This window comes from Centroberyx gerrardi, chromosome 13 (genome assembly GCF_048128805.1).
Source record: "Centroberyx gerrardi isolate f3 chromosome 13, fCenGer3.hap1.cur.20231027, whole genome shotgun sequence".
Classification (NCBI taxonomy): domain Eukaryota; kingdom Metazoa; phylum Chordata; class Actinopteri; order Beryciformes; family Berycidae; genus Centroberyx; species Centroberyx gerrardi.
The window spans coordinates 13,752,114-13,771,696 of record NC_136009.1 but is presented as its reverse complement, the minus strand read 5'-3'; the positions used below and the strand labels follow the sequence as shown (position 1 = coordinate 13,771,696).

General features: G+C 43.1%; 2 protein-coding genes across 2 annotated transcripts; both read left to right on the top strand.

The window, feature by feature from the left end:
- The first annotated feature begins 320 nt into the window (after positions 1–320).
- On the top strand, positions 321–7,529 carry LOC139922489 (methyl-CpG-binding domain protein 3-like). Its single transcript, XM_078287497.1, has 7 exons — positions 321–462; positions 1,158–1,314; positions 2,078–2,215; positions 2,657–2,747; positions 2,841–3,018; positions 4,613–4,768; positions 6,632–7,529. Exons 1-6 carry the CDS (start codon positions 449–451, stop codon positions 4,761–4,763), a joined length of 729 nt encoding a protein of 242 aa, XP_078143623.1. The 5' UTR covers positions 321–448; the 3' UTR covers positions 4,764–4,768; positions 6,632–7,529.
- Positions 7,530–8,273: 744 nt separating this feature from the next.
- LOC139922490 (RNA-binding protein MEX3B) lies at positions 8,274–12,563 on the top strand. The gene is made up of 4 exons (XM_071913019.2): positions 8,274–8,615; positions 9,141–9,701; positions 10,920–11,164; positions 11,335–12,563. Exons 2-4 carry the CDS (start codon positions 9,203–9,205, stop codon positions 12,550–12,552), a joined length of 1,962 nt encoding a protein of 653 aa, XP_071769120.1. The 5' UTR covers positions 8,274–8,615; positions 9,141–9,202; the 3' UTR covers positions 12,553–12,563.
- The last annotated feature ends 7,020 nt before the right edge of the window (positions 12,564–19,583 follow it).

Here is a 19,583-nt window from a genome sequence, read left to right as displayed (position 1 = left end):
CATGAAACTCATTTAATCAGTAACAGTTAAACCATTTGCAATGTTGCCGATGTAAGTACCCAAGTGTAGAATTGTAGTCACATGCCTCATAACTCGCTTTTTCCGTAACACTTGTGTAAATAATGATGCCATTGTGGACAGAACTTAAACAAATATCGTATATTACAAATACCGTAGTCTATATCACGGACCAGCTATAGCTAGTTATTATTGAGCCATTAGCTGGAGCTACATTTAGGGACTACTTTACACGAGCGTTGCGGATGGATTGCGATGCTTATTATGTTAACAGGTTGGCGGAGTGATCTAATAAAGGTCTAGACGGGAGAAAGCAGGGACAGCTGACAACAAACGCGGTGCAAATCCACGACTGTAGTAGCTAGCTAGCTGGCTTATTAATTCTCATCATTCAGAATCCAAGACCAAGCGATTCAAGACGGTCGGAAACATGGAAAGAAAAAGGTGGGCGCAAAATATACAGTCGATGGAGTTTAAAAGTTTTCTTTCTGCAGGAAATGCACGCGTGCATGCGTTTTGCAGCTGGCAAACTCTCATCAGCTAATGAACAAATCCGGCGTATTTACACGCTAACGTTTGAGCTGCCAGCACTAGTAGTGGTTAGGTTAGCTAATTTAGGCTTTAGGGCTTTTTGTGTTTATCGTGTTAAAATGGAAAAGGTACAGTTACAAGCTTGTAACTTAGAGGAACACTGTTTGGTACGCTGGTTGTTGGTAACGTTGACGTTCGCTACCTAGCTAGCTTGATTAGCTTGCTAACTTTCATTGTTTACACATGCTTGACTTGCAGTGGGCCCTCGCACAGTTAATAATAGGAGACATTGCAAGACGTTAAGCATGGCAGCTGCAACACACAACAACGCACTGATGTTGTTGATAACGTTACTTGAATTGGAGAAGAAGTAGATGCTGTATCTATTAGTAGCGTGACACATGCTCACCCTTGATTAATCTGCTTGCAGTTTAATGAAATCAGTTTTTTAATTACAACTTGGCCGCACGATGACAGCACAGCCAAGTGTTTTGTATTAAAATTAAAAAATAATTACAAAGCTTCAGCAACTGGAAAATCTACTGAAAGCCTGTGTGTTTGAGAAGTGACTCTCGTGATGTTGATTTTACTGTGCTTCCACTGTCTAGTCCACCTACAAAGCGCTTCTTGAGTAAACCCCAGATAATCCGCTGTCTGGGTACGGCAGATGTGCACGCCGGCCACCCGCGCGCTGGACGGATGCTCATGGCCAAAGTGCAGCGCAACAGACACAAGCATCTTTATGACAGCAACCATCAGATCAAGGTGAGACGTGAGGTTTATTTTTTAGTATTGGAGAGCCGTGAACGACTGTACAGCGCTACATAAATGAAGCTTCAATCATTCCTTACCTTCTCTCCACACTCCACAATTTAAATAAGGGATGCAAATACCTCTTTTTTTTGTACTGGTGGTACTTATTTTGGTACATTAAAGGATCTGTCGATACAGAGTACCGATCTGATCCATTGCTTTTACTGAACTTTATAGATGTGGACGATTAGTTTGCACAAATATTCTTTTTTTTCATTGCTTGAACGTTGTTTGAACATCCTTCTACATGTGCAAAAGGCAGAACATTTAGTTTTTCCTCTGATTTCTAACATGTACATGTCTCTTGACATGTTTTTAATTCTGGGGGAGATCTCTCATATCTTACTCTAATATCAGTGAAATATCAAAAACCTCTATTGGCATCTGTGCATCGCTACTTTAATAGGAAAATTTTGAGCATTTCAGTGGAGTGAGTATCTTTAAGTGATGTTTTTAGGAGCAGTTCAAGGAATGATGCTGTTCTTTCTTGATTGCATCTGCTGTTACCTAGAGTGACTTGATCTATGCAAGTCTCCACTGTATGAACCAATGTGACATGTAATTATTTCCTAAGTGGAAAGTCAGAAAAATAAAAACAAGAAACTAGTCATATTATAAAAAGTTTCTAATTGTTGTTTTATTGTGATAGAAAATCAATCATGTTTGATTATTGAGACTCTTGCCAATCTTGTGTTTATGTTTGTCTTTCTTGAAGGCCAAGCCTGACTTAAACACAACACTACCAGTTCGACAGACGGCATCCATCTTTAAACAACCAGTAACCAAGGTCACAAATCACCCGAACAACAAGGTGAAGATAGACCCACAGAAGGCTGTGGACCAACCAAAACAGGTGAGTCAGTAGGCTGCATGTATCCACAACGTTCCACTTCTTGTCCATAGAAAACTTTTTTTATGTGGTCATTTACATTTTTTAAATTATCAGACAACACAGTTACTGTTAATACTATAGAAACGCAAGCCAGACAAAGGATATTAAATGAAACCTTTCATTTATTTAAGTAATTTACCCACAGCTGACCAAAACAAAGCATAGGGTCCTAGTGTTTTTTTTGTCTAACTCTGGCAGTGTCATTTTGTATTTACAGCTGAAGGGGATAATTGAATCTAGTTAAGTTCCCCTTATAGATCGATCAATGATGTAAATAGGCATCTACGGTAAAATGTAGTCGAGCAGTACGTCAACTAGAATTTTATGTTTGTGATTATTTCTTGCCTAGCCACACTAATTCTTGTGTGTTTTTTGCTTTGCTTGCTTGTGCTTGATCTTCAGTTGTTTTGGGAGAGAAAGTTGAGTGGTTTGAGTGCGTTTGATATTGCAGAGGAGCTGGTGAAGACCATGGATCTCCCCAAGGGCTTACAGGGTACGGGTAATGAGCATTTTACATGACAGCCATGGATGATACAAAGCATGGATTTTCTATAAGCCTGATCTGTGCCTCCCCTCTTTTTTTCAGGTGTTGGGCCTGTATGTTCAGACAAAACCCTGCTGTCTGCCATCGCCAGCGCCCTGCACACCAGCCCCACACCCGTCACCGGACAGCTCACTGCTGCAGTGGAGAAAAATCCTGGAGTGTGGCTCAACACAGCGCAGCCTCTCTGCAAGGCCTTCATGGTGACCGATGATGATATCAGGTGAGCCAGCCATGCATGCATGTGCACGCACAACACAGCTGAAGCTTCATCACTGATGCAGGCCTGAGTAGCCACTGTGAACCTATGTAGCTCAATGGGTAAGCATAGCAAAAACAAGGTCAGGGGTGCGATTCCCACTGGGTAAATCATGCTAAAAACAACCTCATTGCATGGCACTTTGGTGTCCATCAAATGTTTTATGATGGTTACCCTGATATTAAATAGAGATTATGCACAACAGCTGAACTGAAAATATTAATCAGCTGCTGCTCTTGGTATGTTCAACCAGTTTCTAACATAATCCTGTCCTGCTATTGAGTTCTAAAATATTTGCCATGAAGGGCTTGTATATGTTATCCAGTGTTTCCCACAGAATTCGAATGTACTTGTGGTGGTAGGTGGGTTGGCAATGGGGGGGGGGGGGGTGAGTGCCTTTTTATTCTTGTATTCTCTTATATTGTCAATATATAGGCTAATATCAATAAAGGATCCCACTACCTGGATGGCTGAAAAATTATCTAATGTACTCCATTTTAAATAGTTCCATTTGTCAAACAAATAACTAACCTGTAGATATCTAAAGTACTTTGTGTCAAAGATAACATAACTTAAAAATATAAACAGTGCTACACTGTTCTGTTTGTTGCTTGCTTTTGTCTACAAGGTGAAGAATAGAAATGAGACCCCTTTTACAGAGAAATCTGCTTTTCTGCCCCTCTGCCCTGCTGCATCTCTCTGCTGTCAGTCTCACCTGTATCTTTACATCGTTACATTACAGCCTTTGACATTATTATCTGCTCTGTTTTACTGCTCAGCTCCTCTGGTCCAGACTGTCCTGCTCCTCCTCAGGACGAGTCCTTTTCCTTCTTTGAAAATATTTTTCAATATTAATCTGGATTGAGGGAGCAAACATTCAGAGTCAGAGTTAAAAAGTTAATATTAACGTTATCAGTCCACTCAGTGGATACTGACTAGCAGCTAGGCTATACAGCGTGCTAATCTCGGAAACTCAGCTGTATTCTGAGTAACGTTAACTGTTAGTTCTTCTTTTCGGGAATTCAGTCGGCCGTCTTCTTGGCATGGAAAAAAAATATCCCTCACGTGTGTGCAGTGGGAGGCGAACAGACGGGTCCGGTGAGAGAACGAGAGAGAGAGAGTCAGAGACCGAGCAACAGAGAGAGAGAGGGGGAGCAACAGAGAGAGCGAGAGAGAGAGCGAGAGACAGAGAAAGAGAGAGAGCGAGAGAGAGAGGTCGCGTGGAGCAATTAGGGGCTGAGCGAATCAATGCGCTACACGCAGTTTTACGATTATATAGTTTCATATAAAGTTTTCTGTGTGTGGGAAACCCTGGAGGGGTCACTTAGAGTGAGGGGAGATTGTCCACTAGTTAATCGATCGCGGATGGCGTCGTTCTCTCGGACGGATAAAAAAATAAAAATAAAAAATGCTAAAATGGGTCGCCAAATATACTTTGGCGGCCGTTAATATACCTGGGCGGCCCGCCCAAGTAAAGTCTATGTGTGGGAAACACTGTTATCAATAGCGCTGCCACACTGGAATTGATAACTCTCTTTTTCCCTTCTGTGTTCTCCAGGAAGCAGGAGGACCTGGTGCATAATGTGAGGAGGAGGCTTGAGGAAGCCCTTATGGCTGACATGTTGGCTCACATAGAGGACACCACTGCAGAAGCAGTGGCTAACACACTGGAGGAGAAGATGGAGCAGGAGGACAAGGAGGACTTATAGCCAAGGTACACAAGAAAATGCAGTGATTACAGTATTGATATGCCTCCTTGTATAGTGATCCGACCCTTTGATTGTCTTACATTAGTAAACATGAGGCATGCAAACTTGTCACCTTTCGGCAAAATTTGCCGTTTTTAATCCATAATAGGCCACTTACGTGATTCGTGCAGATCTGATGAGAAATTTAAAAAAAAAAAAAAATTTTTTTTTTGGGGGGGGGGGGGAGAGAGAGAGCCTGCCTACTCAAAGCGACTTCCATAGAAAGACAATGGAGCATGAACATCTGATGCTGTGGATGCGCGTTTAGATGCGCGTGCATCAGCTGTCAACAAAAGGCAGCAAGCGCCTATAGAGAGCCTAAGTCCCTCCCCTTCCGCTGTCCCCATGGGACCTTATCATCATTTAATTTGGTAATAAACCTGATTCTGATTAAAAGATAATTTTGCAAGTCAAGAAAGTCACAGTTTGTCGTAAAACAGTAAAGCAACGTTAAGTTTTGTGTGAAACCGCTCAGTGAACTACATCTCTCGTCTCGCACAATATACGTCACCAACACCAACATGGAACGAAACATACAAAACACACAGGCATCGCGCTAACGTTAGCCCCCACTGTACTAAAACTATCCTAACCCAGTTTAAATCCGTTCTTACTGTCTACCTTCCAGTTGTGTATAATACTACTGCTATCTGAGAGGGACTTAGCTTCAGTGGCTCTGGGGTTTTTTTTTGGTGTTTTTTGGGGGGGGGGGGTTTCAATCTTTATTGAAAAAACATTCAAATATACAAACAGTGCAGACACGTGCTCAGCATAGTTTCAGCGGCTCTGGGTAGCTTGTGGAGAGAGAAAGTTATGACGTCACTTACACGACTTTTGGGTGTGTAGTCTTTCTAATTACGTATTTTCACAGTCTTATACTTCAACAGTTTTACGACAAACTGCGACTTTCTTGACTTGCAAAATTATCTTTTAAATTGACAAAACATCATATGTGTAATTCATAGCACAATTCAAACAGGATCAAACAATTATTTGTCATATTTTTTCCGAAATAAGGTCCCATGGTGGTCCACCGGAAGGGGAGGGACTTAGGCTCTCTATAGAAATGGAGCCAATCAATTCGCTAGTCACAGTCAGTGTTGCCAACTTGTGACTTTGTCACTAGATTTTGCGACTTTTCAGAACCCCCTGGCGACTTTATTTCTGAAAAGCGACTAGCGACAAATCTGGCGACTTTTTCTGACCATGGGGAACAATGTTGAAGTGTTGAATCCCAAAGCATTTGCCAATAAATTGGTACAGCTGATGCCGGTTTGCTCTACTTGCTTGTCATCTAGAGAGGTCTAATGATGACAGCGCTTCCCACACACAGCGTAGCCCCCCTCCCTCCGCTGCGAGCGGAGACTGTAGGTTATATATTGATATGCAAATTAGCATATGACGTCATCCGGCGACTTCTAGTGACTTTTTGAGCAGCCAATAGCTACTTTCCTTGGAAACAAGTTGGCAACACTGGTATAATTGTATTAGTTGTGTACCTGGTGGGGCTGCCCTTTGTTAATTTTCTTTGTAAATGTGAGCATATCATATGTAAAGGTACATTTGCGCTTAATAAATTAATACTTTGTACTTTATTTTGCTCAATCTTGTAATTCTGTTAGCTTCTGACCAGCACCAGAGTAATCCTAAAAGTCATCAGATTTTTAGTATCTTATTTTTCCCAAAAAAAAAATCCGGGGGAGCATACCCCTGGACCCCCCTAGCGGGTCTGTGTTTTTCTCTGCGCACGCATCCTTCTCACCTTTTTCACCCCTAACCAGTTTGCATGCCTGAAACATGTAACGTGTGTTTTGTCGTCTCTCCCACAGGCTTGTTTGATGACATGGAGTTTCTCTCCTCTCATACAAAGGACTTTTCAAATGATTGGCTCCATCATGAAGATTTTCCTCATACCCTTGTAACTGAAGTGGACCTCAAATGCAGTCAATCTGCAGAATTTCACAACCTAAACAAAACACAGGATGTCTCTTTAAAAAATCAAATTGAATTTTTTTTTTTTTTTACATGTGGTAATTTTATTTGAAAGGATGCTTTGAGTTTCGATTTGCCCTCATTTTTACCTCTACTAATGTATGGCAGTTATGGATGGTGCTCTATACAATGCAGTCTTGATATTTTTTTAGTTAACAGATGTTCAGAGTTGAAACACAAACCTGATGTATGTGAATGAGAGGAGTGCCTTTGCTCTGTGTGTGGGTATGTTTGTTGACAAGTGTGTCAGTTCAAGTTGAGAACCTCTCAGCTTATTTCTTTTAACAGTTCCACCAGCATGTTGCTGTGTTATATCCTACTCTGGCAATGTAGAGAGTATGGCATGCCTTGAAGTGTTGAAAGGGTATGTTTACATGCACACAGTACTCTAGTTGCTGTGAATAATCAAATTAAGGTGATAGTTTGATTAAAGCGTTTCATTGTTCAAAGTAATGTGATTTCTCTCAATAACCTGAGTTTACATGGATTTGAAAGTTTTATTCCAGTTACTTGTATTGAGAATATAATTGTTAGTATTGTTTTGGGTGGTTAACGTGCAGATTTTTTGTAAACTTAACCACATTTGAGTTAAGAAGACAGACGGTAATGGAGAAGGTGTGTACCCTGAGAAAATGTAAACGGCAATGATGCTGATGTGCTCTTGATTGTACCTCATTTCCAAGATACGGTTTCATTATTTGTCTCTGTACCACGTTATTGTCACTATTAAATAAATGCAGCTCTTTTGTAACTGGTGACTGTATTCTTTTGAAGCCAATTGTTTTCAGGGTCATTACCATTCTTAGGGGTCTGAGGTAATGGTTAAGATAAGATAGCACTTTATTAATCCCCTTAGGGAAATGATTTCTTACAATTTGGGGGTTAAAATAGTGGGTGTTTTTTATTTGTATTTTTTACAGGAGGGGGTGGGGTCATGTAGTGGGCCATTTATTGCATCTTGCTTTGTTGTATCCAATTCTGGCACTGTAGGATGGTATGCTCTAAGAAGAGCTGAATTAAAGTGTTCACATGCTTTGTAGTAAAGGCACCCACCCGCCTCCCAATAAACCAGGTTTGTAGTGTTATTTTTATTTATTTTTTGAACATTTGAAACGAATAAACAAATAAATGCAGACACACTGCATGAGCATCATTGGCTCAGTGCTCTGTTGGACCACCCAAAACCCCACCATTGGTAGCCATGATGAACACACCCTAACATGGCCAAAAATTTGAAATTTTTCATTGCGTAACAAACAGGATGCAACTGAACGCCACATATAATATTAAATTTAAAAAATAATATTGTCCGGCAGACAGACGCAATGGTAGTGACAGCAACAGTAGCATCTTTGCAGTGATGCGCTCCTGTGCTGCATGGCCTTTGAACCCATTGTTGTGTCGCGGGTGACGTCAGTGCTGTGTGCGAGAGACAGTCAGAGCGGCGTGCGCCTGGCGAGACAAAGGCGGCGGACCAGGGTCAGGGAACAGCAGAAAGAACCAAGAAACACTGTATGTTTTTTACTGAAAGGTACTTACTTACCTTGAATTTCAGCTGTAGTCTCCTAGCCGATACGCACGATGAAGACCCAGTGATACATCTCGGCATTCGGCTTGAAGGCGTCTTATGAAAAAAAACAACAGTGTCCTCTTTTCGTTTTTAAACGTTTTTCTCCAACGCCCCCAATTTAGCGTGCTAGCTAGCTAACCCTGCTAGCTTTTAGCGCACACTGGTCGCCTCCTCCTCCTGGCTGCTTCTCATCTTTCCTTCAAGAATTGGCGAGAAGCAAGAGGGGACCTCATCGAGAAAGGGAAGATAAAGTAAGTTTATGTCGTTTCCGCACTTGTTTTATTTCATAAAGTATGCCTGCCTTTGAAAATGACAAGAAGTTCGAGTGTCAGAGCAGAGCTAGCTAACCACCTAGCATTGGTACTCCCAAACAAAGGGGTCGACAACGTGACTGAGTACCGACTATGTGGAGCTAGCCTGCTAGCTTGCTGGTAGAAGCTAACAACAGCTTACCTCTTTCCCAAAATTTCCCACTTCGATGATCATATACGAGAATGGCTTATTGGCAAATACATTATGTCTGTCAGTGCAGAGAAATACTTTGTGCGCGTGTACTCAATGGGACATGCTTTATTCAGACAAGACAACCAGCCATCTAGATGGTTTCAGTTGTCAGACAAGAAGCAACAACAGACAAAGCAGGGCGCCCAAATCAACACTACTAATTCACTGTGTTGGTAGTGAATGGGGGAATGCATGATACTCAATTTCAGTCTTGTTCCACGTGTTATCTGACAAACATTCACTTGAATTTGTCTTATTTCACATTTTTTTAGAGGGTGCGCTCAACTCCCAATTTAACAGGCATCCGAGATCTGATGTGAGATCCACGGGGACTATGCCTAGCCCTTTATTCCACCCCGAGATTATGGACCACGACATGGTAGTCAGCAGCCAGCACAACGGGGTCGGTCTGCCCCGAGAGACTGACCAGGAATCCCGGGAAGAGGATCACCAAGAGGCGCTTCGCTTCGCCCTGGACCAGCTGTCACTCATGGCCCTGGAGAAGGTGGACTGTGGGGGCGGCGGTGGCGGACTGGTCGACCCGCTCGACGGGACCCAGGGTCCTGGCTCTGAGAACTGCAACGGTGTAGGCGGAGGAGGGTATGTGGATCTCCAGATGCTGGAGCACCCTAATGGGTCCCGGGACTCGCCGACGTCCTGCTCCCCGTCCCCCGAGTACTACGGCTCCGGCGGGTACCACATGGCCGGCTCTCACTCCATGCTCCACGGGGAACAAAGCTCCGTCCTCTGCAGCAGAAAAAGAAGTGTCAACATGACTGAATGCGTGCCTGTCCCGAGCTCTGAACATGTTGCTGAAATTGTGGGACGACAAGGTAAGATCAATGTCTGTGTAACGTGTTTACGTTGGTCTGGGTGTTGGATTTTATTCAGTGTTTATTAACAGCTTGTAAGGGCAGCATGCAGCCAGCTTGTTCTTTGTTTGGGTGGCTGGAGAGAGAGGTGGGTGTCAGAAGTTTTACAGCCTCAGCCAGGTGTTCCTGCCTCAGTTGGCACTGATAACTACACCGTGTTTGGTTTTTTAGTGGCTTGCATAATGTGGGTAGCCCTGAAAAAGCATGCTTACCTTATTTGCATGCTCTTTATAACAGTATTGAGACAATGGCCTGGTAGAGAGTGAGTGAGAGAGTGTGGTTGATGAGTAGGAGGGAGGGGGAGGGGTGGGAGAGGGTCAGACAAAGCGGCAGATTGTCGGGAGTCTGGACATGTCTAGCAGTCTGCACCAAACAAAAGAAACCTACCGAATTATTTGGATTTCACATATCGCAAATCCCAAGTGGTTACTTTGAACAGGGAACACGGAATATATATTGGCGGTTATGCTTATTGTAGATTATAAATCATTTTTGCTGTGCGGATTGAGGCTGAAACGGGGCAGACGCACAAACACGGGACTGGGCGGTGTTACGCCCTGCACCCAGCTCCCGTCTGCCGATGCTGCTCGCATGTAAACCCCTCAAATTTCATTTTATTTTCATTTTAGGTTTTTATTACTATATTGCTTATATTTGACATGGACTCAAGGTGTAGGTTTGGTGCGCCCGTCGCGGTCGCGGTAACGTTATGGCATTGTTCTCTTTGTTTGAAAAAGCCATGCTTTCTGCTTCCCAGAATGACATCACGCACTATGCACCCTATTGGTCGCCCAGAATGAACCGTCCATATTTAAAGAAACAGAGCACACACTTGATATTGGTAAAGGTAGACGAGCTGCTACCAGCAATGCATCAACTGTTGGCTTGTATTTAGGGCCCACATGGTTTTGGATATGCATGCCTGCCATATTTGCTATTATATGCATTATTTAGATTGCAATGTATATTGTTAAAAATACATGTGATGGTCGTTAGTCTTCATGTACCAGAAATATATTGGGGCTGTTTTCTTTTGACTGTGTGTATTTGTAATATATAATTTACACATATTTATATGTATATCTATATTTTAAATACATGTGTGTCTAAAAACTTTTTTAAATATAATTTGTGGATAATCTGATTAAACTGCGGTGTATATGCTTCTACAACTTTCAGGTTGTAAGATCAAGGCCTTGCGTGCCAAGACAAATACCTACATAAAGACTCCAGTTAGGGGCGAGGACCCAGTATTCATTGTGACGGGACGCAGGGAGGATGTGGAGATGGCCAAAAGAGAAATTGTCTCTGCCGCTGAGCATTTCTCAATGATCCGGGCGTCCCGATGCAAGGCTGGCACAGGGCCCGGGGCAGGGGGCTCCCTTCCTGGACCGCCCCACCTGCCAGGACAGACCACCATACAGGTATTTACACCACCTAGTCTCCATGTGTTTTACCTTTACTTACAACAAACTATTAAACAGACATTAGACTTATAACAATCTGTAGAAAACGATAATTCAATCTTTATTATTTAGTCTCGAGTTTAGTCTTATGCAGACGCTAAAATGTTTCTCTTTTATTGCTGATCCAGGTGCGGGTGCCCTACAGAGTAGTTGGTTTAGTTGTTGGACCAAAGGGAGCAACCATCAAGCGCATACAGCAGCAGACTCACACCTATATTGTGACACCCAGCCGAGAGAAAGACCCAGTGTTTGAGGTGACTGGCATGCCAGAGAACGTGGACCGCGCCAGGGAGGAGATTGAGACCCACATCACCCTGCGGACGGGAGCCTTTGTGGACCTGCAGGGAGACAATGACTTCCACACCAATGGGACTGACGTCAGTCTAGAAGGCCTGGGCTCCCTGGCCGGAGGCTTGGGTGCAGCTCTCTGGTCCAGGGCTAACAACCACCATTCTGCCCCCCCTCCTCCTCCGCCCCCTCCCCCTCCTCCTCTTCCAATGGCCATGCACCACTCGTCCAGCCGGAAGATGTCCTCCTCAGCCTCCTACCACACACACAACGGCGGGATGAGCTCAGACACCTACAGCACCACTCGCAAGGCCACCGAGGGAGGTAGCCCCACTAGCCCCTTTAGCACAGGCTCCAGCAGCGCTGGAGGAGGATTCACTTTTGGGGGGGACTCAACCCCAGGGTTGCCCTCTTCAGATGAACTGGGCTTTGAGTTTAGTGCTGCCAACATCTGGGCACCTTTCGTTAATGGCGGAACAGGCAATAAGACGGCCAGCTCCTCCCAGCAGCAGCCTCTGCGCCGTAACAGCAGTGGCCTGAGTGGCGGAGCCATCACACCACGATTGTCTCCAACCCTGCCTCAGGACACGGGCGTGGGCCCCCTGGATCATCCGTTGGCCCGTCGTGCCCAGAGCGACCCCCTCAGTACCCTGTCCTGGCTACAGTCTGGCAACGCAGGCGGTGGCTCCTTCTCAGGAGCTTCCAGCTCCAGCTCCGGTGGGTCGTCCACCGGCTACTCCTCCTGCTCAGCCTCCTCTCTGCCCGGCGGCTCGCCCACTGACTCCGAGGGAGGCGGCAGCGGCGTGGGCCTGAGCTCTGGCATGTTGGGCCGGCTGAAAGGCGGCTCTGGCCCTGGGGTCGCGGGTCTGGTCGGCGTTGGCCCCGGTGTCAACAGGGACTGCTTTGTGTGTTTTGAGAGTGAGGTGACAGCAGCCCTGGTGCCTTGTGGCCACAACCTGTTCTGCATGGAGTGCGCTGGGCAAATCTGCCAGTCAGCCGAGCCAGAGTGCCCCGTGTGCCACACCCCCACCACACAGTGCATTCGCATCTTCTCCTAATGCCCTGCGTGGGGGACGGGGGGGTGAGGCGGTGCCATATGGGGGCTTGGGGGGTGGGGGTGGACAGAACTTAAGTTGTCTTACTATCTAAAAGACTGGAGTCGGGCATCAACTGTGGAGGAGTGGATGGAAGAACTCACACTAATGACCTTCGCACACATATGATGGACCACAATAATTGCATTAATAGAGATGATGATACTATACGGATGTTGATTTATTGCTGATAACTATGTCAAGATTAATAATAACAATAATAATAATGACTTATTTTCTGAGTGAGGTTAATTGAAACTGGTCTGCAGACGGCAGACGGGTGGGGCTCAGACAGTCTCACGGTGGGAACTTATGGAAGGAAACCAGTGTCTTATCTCTCTTCAGGCCTTCATTTTGACCTGGACCAGTCTGCACAGCGTGACGTAGTTTAGGCTGCTGGCGGATGGTCTGTCTCTACGTTTCTTCATTCTGGCTTCTTCAGATCTCTGCCTGCTTTCTCTCACAGCCTTTCCTTTTGACACTTTTGTACTTAACAGATATTTTTCGATGAAGCTGTCAATGAGGCCTGCACTTTTCTACTCTTTATTTTAATGTTCTTGACAGGATGCAAACAAATGTTAAACAGTCCCCTGCTTTCTCCTGTTGCGCTCACTCATGCTGTTGTTTGTTACATTAAGCGGTGGGGTTGCTATTTTTCTGTAAGCTTGGAACTTGTTTAAAGGTAGGCATGTAGTCGGGCACCTAGCAGACCAATGCACCCGAGGGACCTCTAAAGGATAATTCCTGTTTCTCGTCGCCACACAAATATTGGCAAAATTCAGCCACCGCTGATGCTAAATGAATGGGATTAATAGGAGCAAACACAACATGTCTCTTAATTCTTGATCAAATTATCTTAAATTAATAACATTTGTTATACACTAAATTCAGATGAATCTGCTCCACATTTCAAATGTGGTCGGCCCTGTGACTCACATTAATTATCCTTTAATGACTGAGAAACGCTACATTAATGATACTGAAGGAATGTGTCTGAGGTCAGTTCCTCTGTACATTCGGGCTGCCTGACAATCCATTTACATCTCTCTCTTGTGTGTTTGTGTGTGTGTTTTGGGGTAGATTTGAATGATGCCCAATCATGTTTTGAATACTGGGCTGTTTTCACGTTGGCATCATTATGTCATCAACATGAAGAAGGTCTGTTTTTGTCCTGCTCCCCCTCTCCTTTACCCTCGGGTGTAGGGAAGCGACCCACCAATCCATCCACACCAGGACATTTCCCCCAGTCCCCGCAGATCCTCTATCTGTTACAGTTAGATTGGGTTATTTAGTGTTTTCTAATAGTTTTTGACTCTTGACTGTCAAGTGTGTGGCTAACTGACATATTTTGAACTATAGGATAAGATAGGGCTTTTCTGATGTCACACATGTGAATGTCTTGTCCAATAGGGGTCTTGGTTAAGGAGAGGTGGCTGCCCCTCCCACATAAAACAGTAATAAGGGGCCGGATTGAGCCGTTTCTTCATGCACTGCAACTCCCAGCCCCTCTAAAAACAAAAAAAAATGAAAAAAGAAAAAAAAAGGTAAAAAGAAACGGCTCTTACTGCTTTTGTTTCTTAAGTAAGGTTTGGTCTTCCACCCCCACTTTCACAGCAAAGCTGTATGGCACTCTCTCAAATGACACCCTGTTATTCCCCATATAGAGCTGTACTCTTGGCCAAATGTAGTGCACTATATGGATAGTTATTTGAGATTTGTTCTGTGTTTCATAGCATAACTGAGTAACTCCTCATGAGGCGGTTGCATCCTGTTTTGTGTTTGTGTTTTTTAATTCAGTGTGAGTTCGCAGTAACTGCCTCCTATAGTGTTTGTGCGTATGATTTGGACATAGTGGGTTTTGGTGTGACGGTATATGGTTGCTGTTAGTAGCCCTTTTGAACATACATGGAATCAGCTCATAGAATGAGACAAGCCATGGCAACAGAATTAAAATGACACAACTAATGCTTAAGGGCTTCCTATGACTGCACAGACATTACATTTTCAGGCTCACACAGTAGAAAGAATAATCAACTTATCCTTTATGGCAGCTAGTAGCTAGGTCATCCAGGGCTTCCAGACACTCTTGTGTTCAAATCCCAGCAGCTGCAGAATGTTTTGCTTGTTTTTATTTTTTCCTAATTGGTCTATCCCTACACAGTCACGTGGTCATCTCCAGGTCCTCAAGTCACCTCCAAATCCTGTGAATATAGAATAGGCCAATGCATTCACAATGTATTCTCCTCCCTGGATGTAGTCGCAGATCAGAAATGGTTATGGGTTTCTGATATCAAGGAAAGAAGGGTAAATCTACATGAGTAGATAACTGTCATAGCTACAGAGTTGAAAACCTAATGGGCAGTTGCTGCTGTGCTATGGTGCTCCAGCCAGTATAATGAACTTATTCGCTGTACGCTTCTCCGGATGCCTGACTGTTGATTTGCTTTGGTGACGAGGGCAGCAGCTCCGCATAGGAATCTAATAACCCACTGTTCTGGTTGAGCACAGCAGTGCACTGACATGTCTGTCCACACGTGGAGGGAAATCCGCCTAGGAGCTGAACTAGTAGTCTTTCTGAAGACTAGCCTATGGTGCTTTGGTGCAACTCCCTACTGAAACACAACGACGAACAAACCTGCTAGTTGCGTATGGTAGTGCGGGGGTATTTAGTCCCCAGACTAACTCCTCCGGTGCGCTGTAGAACTGGCAACCCTGTCCTCATTCGTGTTGCCCTCACGTGGGACTGTTCTGTTGAAACTGGCAACCCATCCCTCCTGGGGTCTGATGTCAAATGTTGCATTTTGTCTCTACTTCTGCAGACTCGGAATAGATGCAGGGGTGTGAATGTGTTGAAATGAACAGATTAATAATGTCTGTTGTGTGAGTCTGTGTTGAGGCCAATCTTAAGCCCTTCTGAGAACTGTCCAAGTTGACTTGTTCAAGAAATAAAATGTGTTGAATTTGCCAGATGGTCTAATGTAAATTCTGGTGTTGCACCAGGATATCTCTGGCCAATGGGAGAGAGTGTTAGGGTAATGTACAGTAGCTTAATTGTTAAAAGGTACAAATTTTCTCAGATTGACTGCTGATTTTTATTTTTATTTTTTTTTTTAGCCAAACTTCCCTCCCCCATTCCCTTCCTAAAGGTTTGAAAACAGGGTTTCCCGAGGCATGCTAGCCAGTGACCTCTGACCTTTTTTGTGATTAGAGGGGGATACGAAGAGAGCCGCGCCAGTTAGGGGCGACACCAAGCCTCTGCTCTCCTATTTTGCTTTAATTCTCTTTGTATGCAGAACCAAAATGTAAACGTCAGCAAACTAGGTTTCAGGCCTGACCTGTATGTATATACCCTGAATACAATCATTGGGATCTTGTTTTCAAAAGGTAAAATGAGTTAATTGAAGATAAGTGTAGTTTTTAAAGAACATGTATCATTATTTGTAAGTTAACCATCTGCATGTCTTCAAGCCACCTGGCATTAGCTAATAATTTTTAAGATGAAAAAAAAAAAAACTTTTTACACATTTTATTTTTACAATTTATTTGCTTACCTAAATATCCCAGACAATAATGTGACCCTTTTTATTACTTCAAATTTATTTTTATTTTCCATTTTTTATTTTCCTTATTTCCTGTGTACAACATATAGGCAATTTATAACAAAATGAGAAAATTATTGAAGAAATTTTAAAATTGAAATATATTTTATTTGAAAGTTTATGGACCTTTTAACCGTGAGCAGGAAAAATTGTATAATCATATAATTTGAGCTGACTTGACGGTTATGAGAAATGTATCAAGAGTTTTATTTTTTATGCTTCTTTAATAAAGTCTTGTTTTTGGTTTCATTTTTTTACTGTAAAATAACTTAAGCGTGTGTGTGTCTTTATTTCTGACAAGTGTGTAGAGTTGGTGTGTAATAGATTGCAAGAGTTGCATCACTTTGCCACATGATGGCAGTAGAGGCACATGTGCAGCAGAGCCACAGACCACACAATGGATAGATGCTACTGTTCCGTTTATGCATAGATACTTGCCTGGTATCCAGCCCCTACGAGTCGCAGTCTTCAGCACTCTTCAAATTTGCATGGCGATTCATAAGGGGCTGGATAGTAATTTCATAATTCCTTATGAATCGCCATGCAAATTTGAAGAGTGCTGAAGACTGCGACTCATAGGGGCTGGATACCAGGCAACATAGATACTGCATGTTGAGAAGTCAGCTGTTTGTAATTCTGAAGCCAGAAGTTTTGCTAGATCTAAATAAATAAATAAATGTATTTAGTGGTTTTACATTCCAAGCAGTAGTAGAGTTATATTCCGAGAAGAGCAATAAACATTCTGTTGTCATAACTGGCATACCCCTATATGACCGTATATGTTTTGGATCCTCATTCCTGTTCTCCAATCTGGATTGAGGAGAGAGTCTTGCTAAAATACCCGGTTCACCTGCTTTAATGTGGTAATGTGTGATCCTTTATGATTCCCGCTCCACAAGCAGGTCAGAGGTCAGGCTCCGCTACAGAGCAGCCTCCCTCCAGCTGCTGGGGATTCAGCGTGTTGCTCAAAGACACTTAAACAAGCAGGGTGGACTCTTGCCGAAGTGAAGGGGGGCTTGAACCCGGGTCTTCAGGTTGAAGGGTGGAGTCCATATGACACCCTGCTGTCTGCTGGTTGAGCATGGCCTCCTCTGTCGAAACACTGCAGTCTGATTCCCATCTTTGTTTACACAGAGACTTGTTGCTTTGAAGACGCTTTTTCACTCTGCATTCAATTATCTGAGCTATTTGAGGATCGACAGTGAAAAATAAACACGACTTTTACATGTTATTTTGAGACTGTACTTTTGATGTTATTTAACACTGGGTTTAATTTGGCTACACATGTATTTTGAGATACAATAAGTTAAAATTTCCCCCAAAAAACTTAATCTACAAATCCCCCATCTACAAATCAAACTGTTCAGTAACATATGTGAATATGTCCAAAATGTAGATTGTAGATTTAATTGTAAACTATCTTTAATAAAACATGCAATACAATCATATCAGATTTTTAGAGTGCTGCCATTTTAATAGCTCACTTCATGCTAAATTCATGCTACTGTACCTAGAAAATTGAAAATTGAGCGCAAGGGCAAAATATCAGATTTAAAGGACAAGGATTATCAATTGTTTTCACAGATCATTCTCATACATTTTTTTCCTGTGCTCCTAAACTTTTTTCAGTTTTTAAGCACATTTGGAATAAATGTCACTGGAGAGCCTGTCCTGCTAATGCATTCATATTCGTATTAACATTTGTCTGAAACAAGAACAGTCAGAGGAAAGATGTTAATGGGATTCAGTTCCACTGGGCTGTACAGAGACGAGTCCCAGTCCTCAGATCCCGCGGCCAGAGGGAAGAACGATAAAGCAGACGGATAGATTGTGACACAAATGTCCTTTTAATAGGAAGCAGATCACAATCAGGCTGCATTCCAATTCCACTTCATCCTCATTAAAGAACAATCAATAATGATAAGAAACAAATTAGAAACATCCTCAGTAGAAAATAATTCTCTCATGCGAATTCTGTGTTCACACTACATTCATATTGGTTACAGAAGATGTATTCACAAGCGTTTTTGAAAAAAAGAAATTGATGAGTTATCAATACATAGCTTTGGAAATTAAAACAAAAGGAAAAAAAAACTCTTGGCAAGTAACATCAAAGAGACACGTGCTGGCACAATAAAGTTTCCCATCATGCAATTGTAGTTGATTCTATTCACAGGGTGGGCATCATTGGTCTCCATAGAGATGTGTCAGCGTGCATGCATGCATGTGTGTCATCTTACATGTGCCCTTTTGTGCTTGAGCATAGATTGGTGTGTAGGTATGTGTGTGTGTGTGCATGTGTGTGTGATCAGTACTGTGTGTGCAGTTGTGTTTGTATGCGTACAAACATGAAGCAGGCAACCAAAGAGCCCCATTCTGCATGATAAATTATACGCCATGTTTTTTGTTGTTTGCTTTGTTTGTTTTTTCAGCTCCAACCTGACATGTTCAGTTTTGTTTTGTCGATCACTTTAGACAACAACAACATGAAGATGATGTGATCGTACTGTGTGTTACAAGAAAGTGAGGAACTAAACGGCAGGTTGTTGAACGGTGTATTCCCAAATCTGTGGCACTCACTGGGACAGTTTGCCAAAGAACGAAACAAGCCAGCATTTACAAATTCACTTCCAGTTATTAAAGGGCTAGTTCACCCAAAAGTCAGGCATGATTGAGTAGTATAATCCATTTATTTATGTGTCAGGTGAAATTTGGAGGCCTAAACAGAAGGCATGAGTTGGTCTCATCAAGTTCGTGGTGGTTTTGGATTGAACTATCCCCTTGATGCGATCCTAGAGAAGGCTGTGGTGAGGAGAGATAACATTCAGAAGACTTGTATTTGGTAGAATTCAACAGTGTCCAGTGAAGACATGGGGACAGTATGTGACAGGTCAGCAGTGTTTAAGCTCCGCCTCCTCCATCACTGCATGGTGTTGTCTCACCATAAACCCCTACAGTGTTTTTTCAAAGCCATTTTCACCACGTTTCTGTACTGGAAGTGTGTTATGCTACACCTGTCAGTGGCTTCATGAACTTAAGTTTCTGGAACAGACGATGAGACAAGCTAGGACGATGTTTATGAGTGTTTGCTCACTTTTTTAGTAGTGAAAGGTAAAGGGGTCACTGTGCATGACAGGTCTGAAACTAAGACGCCAGAGTACCATAAATGCTTGGCGGTGACTTTGATGGCTTTGAGAAACATAAGCTCTGCTCCGTGCAAATTTGGTCCTACTCAAGGCAAACAGTAATTCAAGGACAAAACACTTTCCTCCTCCCTCATCCCGTATTCCAAAATATGTCCCGCACTTCTGAGAAAAAGCATAACCACTTCCTGTGGGAATGGGAATCTTATGAGTCCATTAAAGAAAACCTCTCAGTGATTAAAAAATAAAAAAA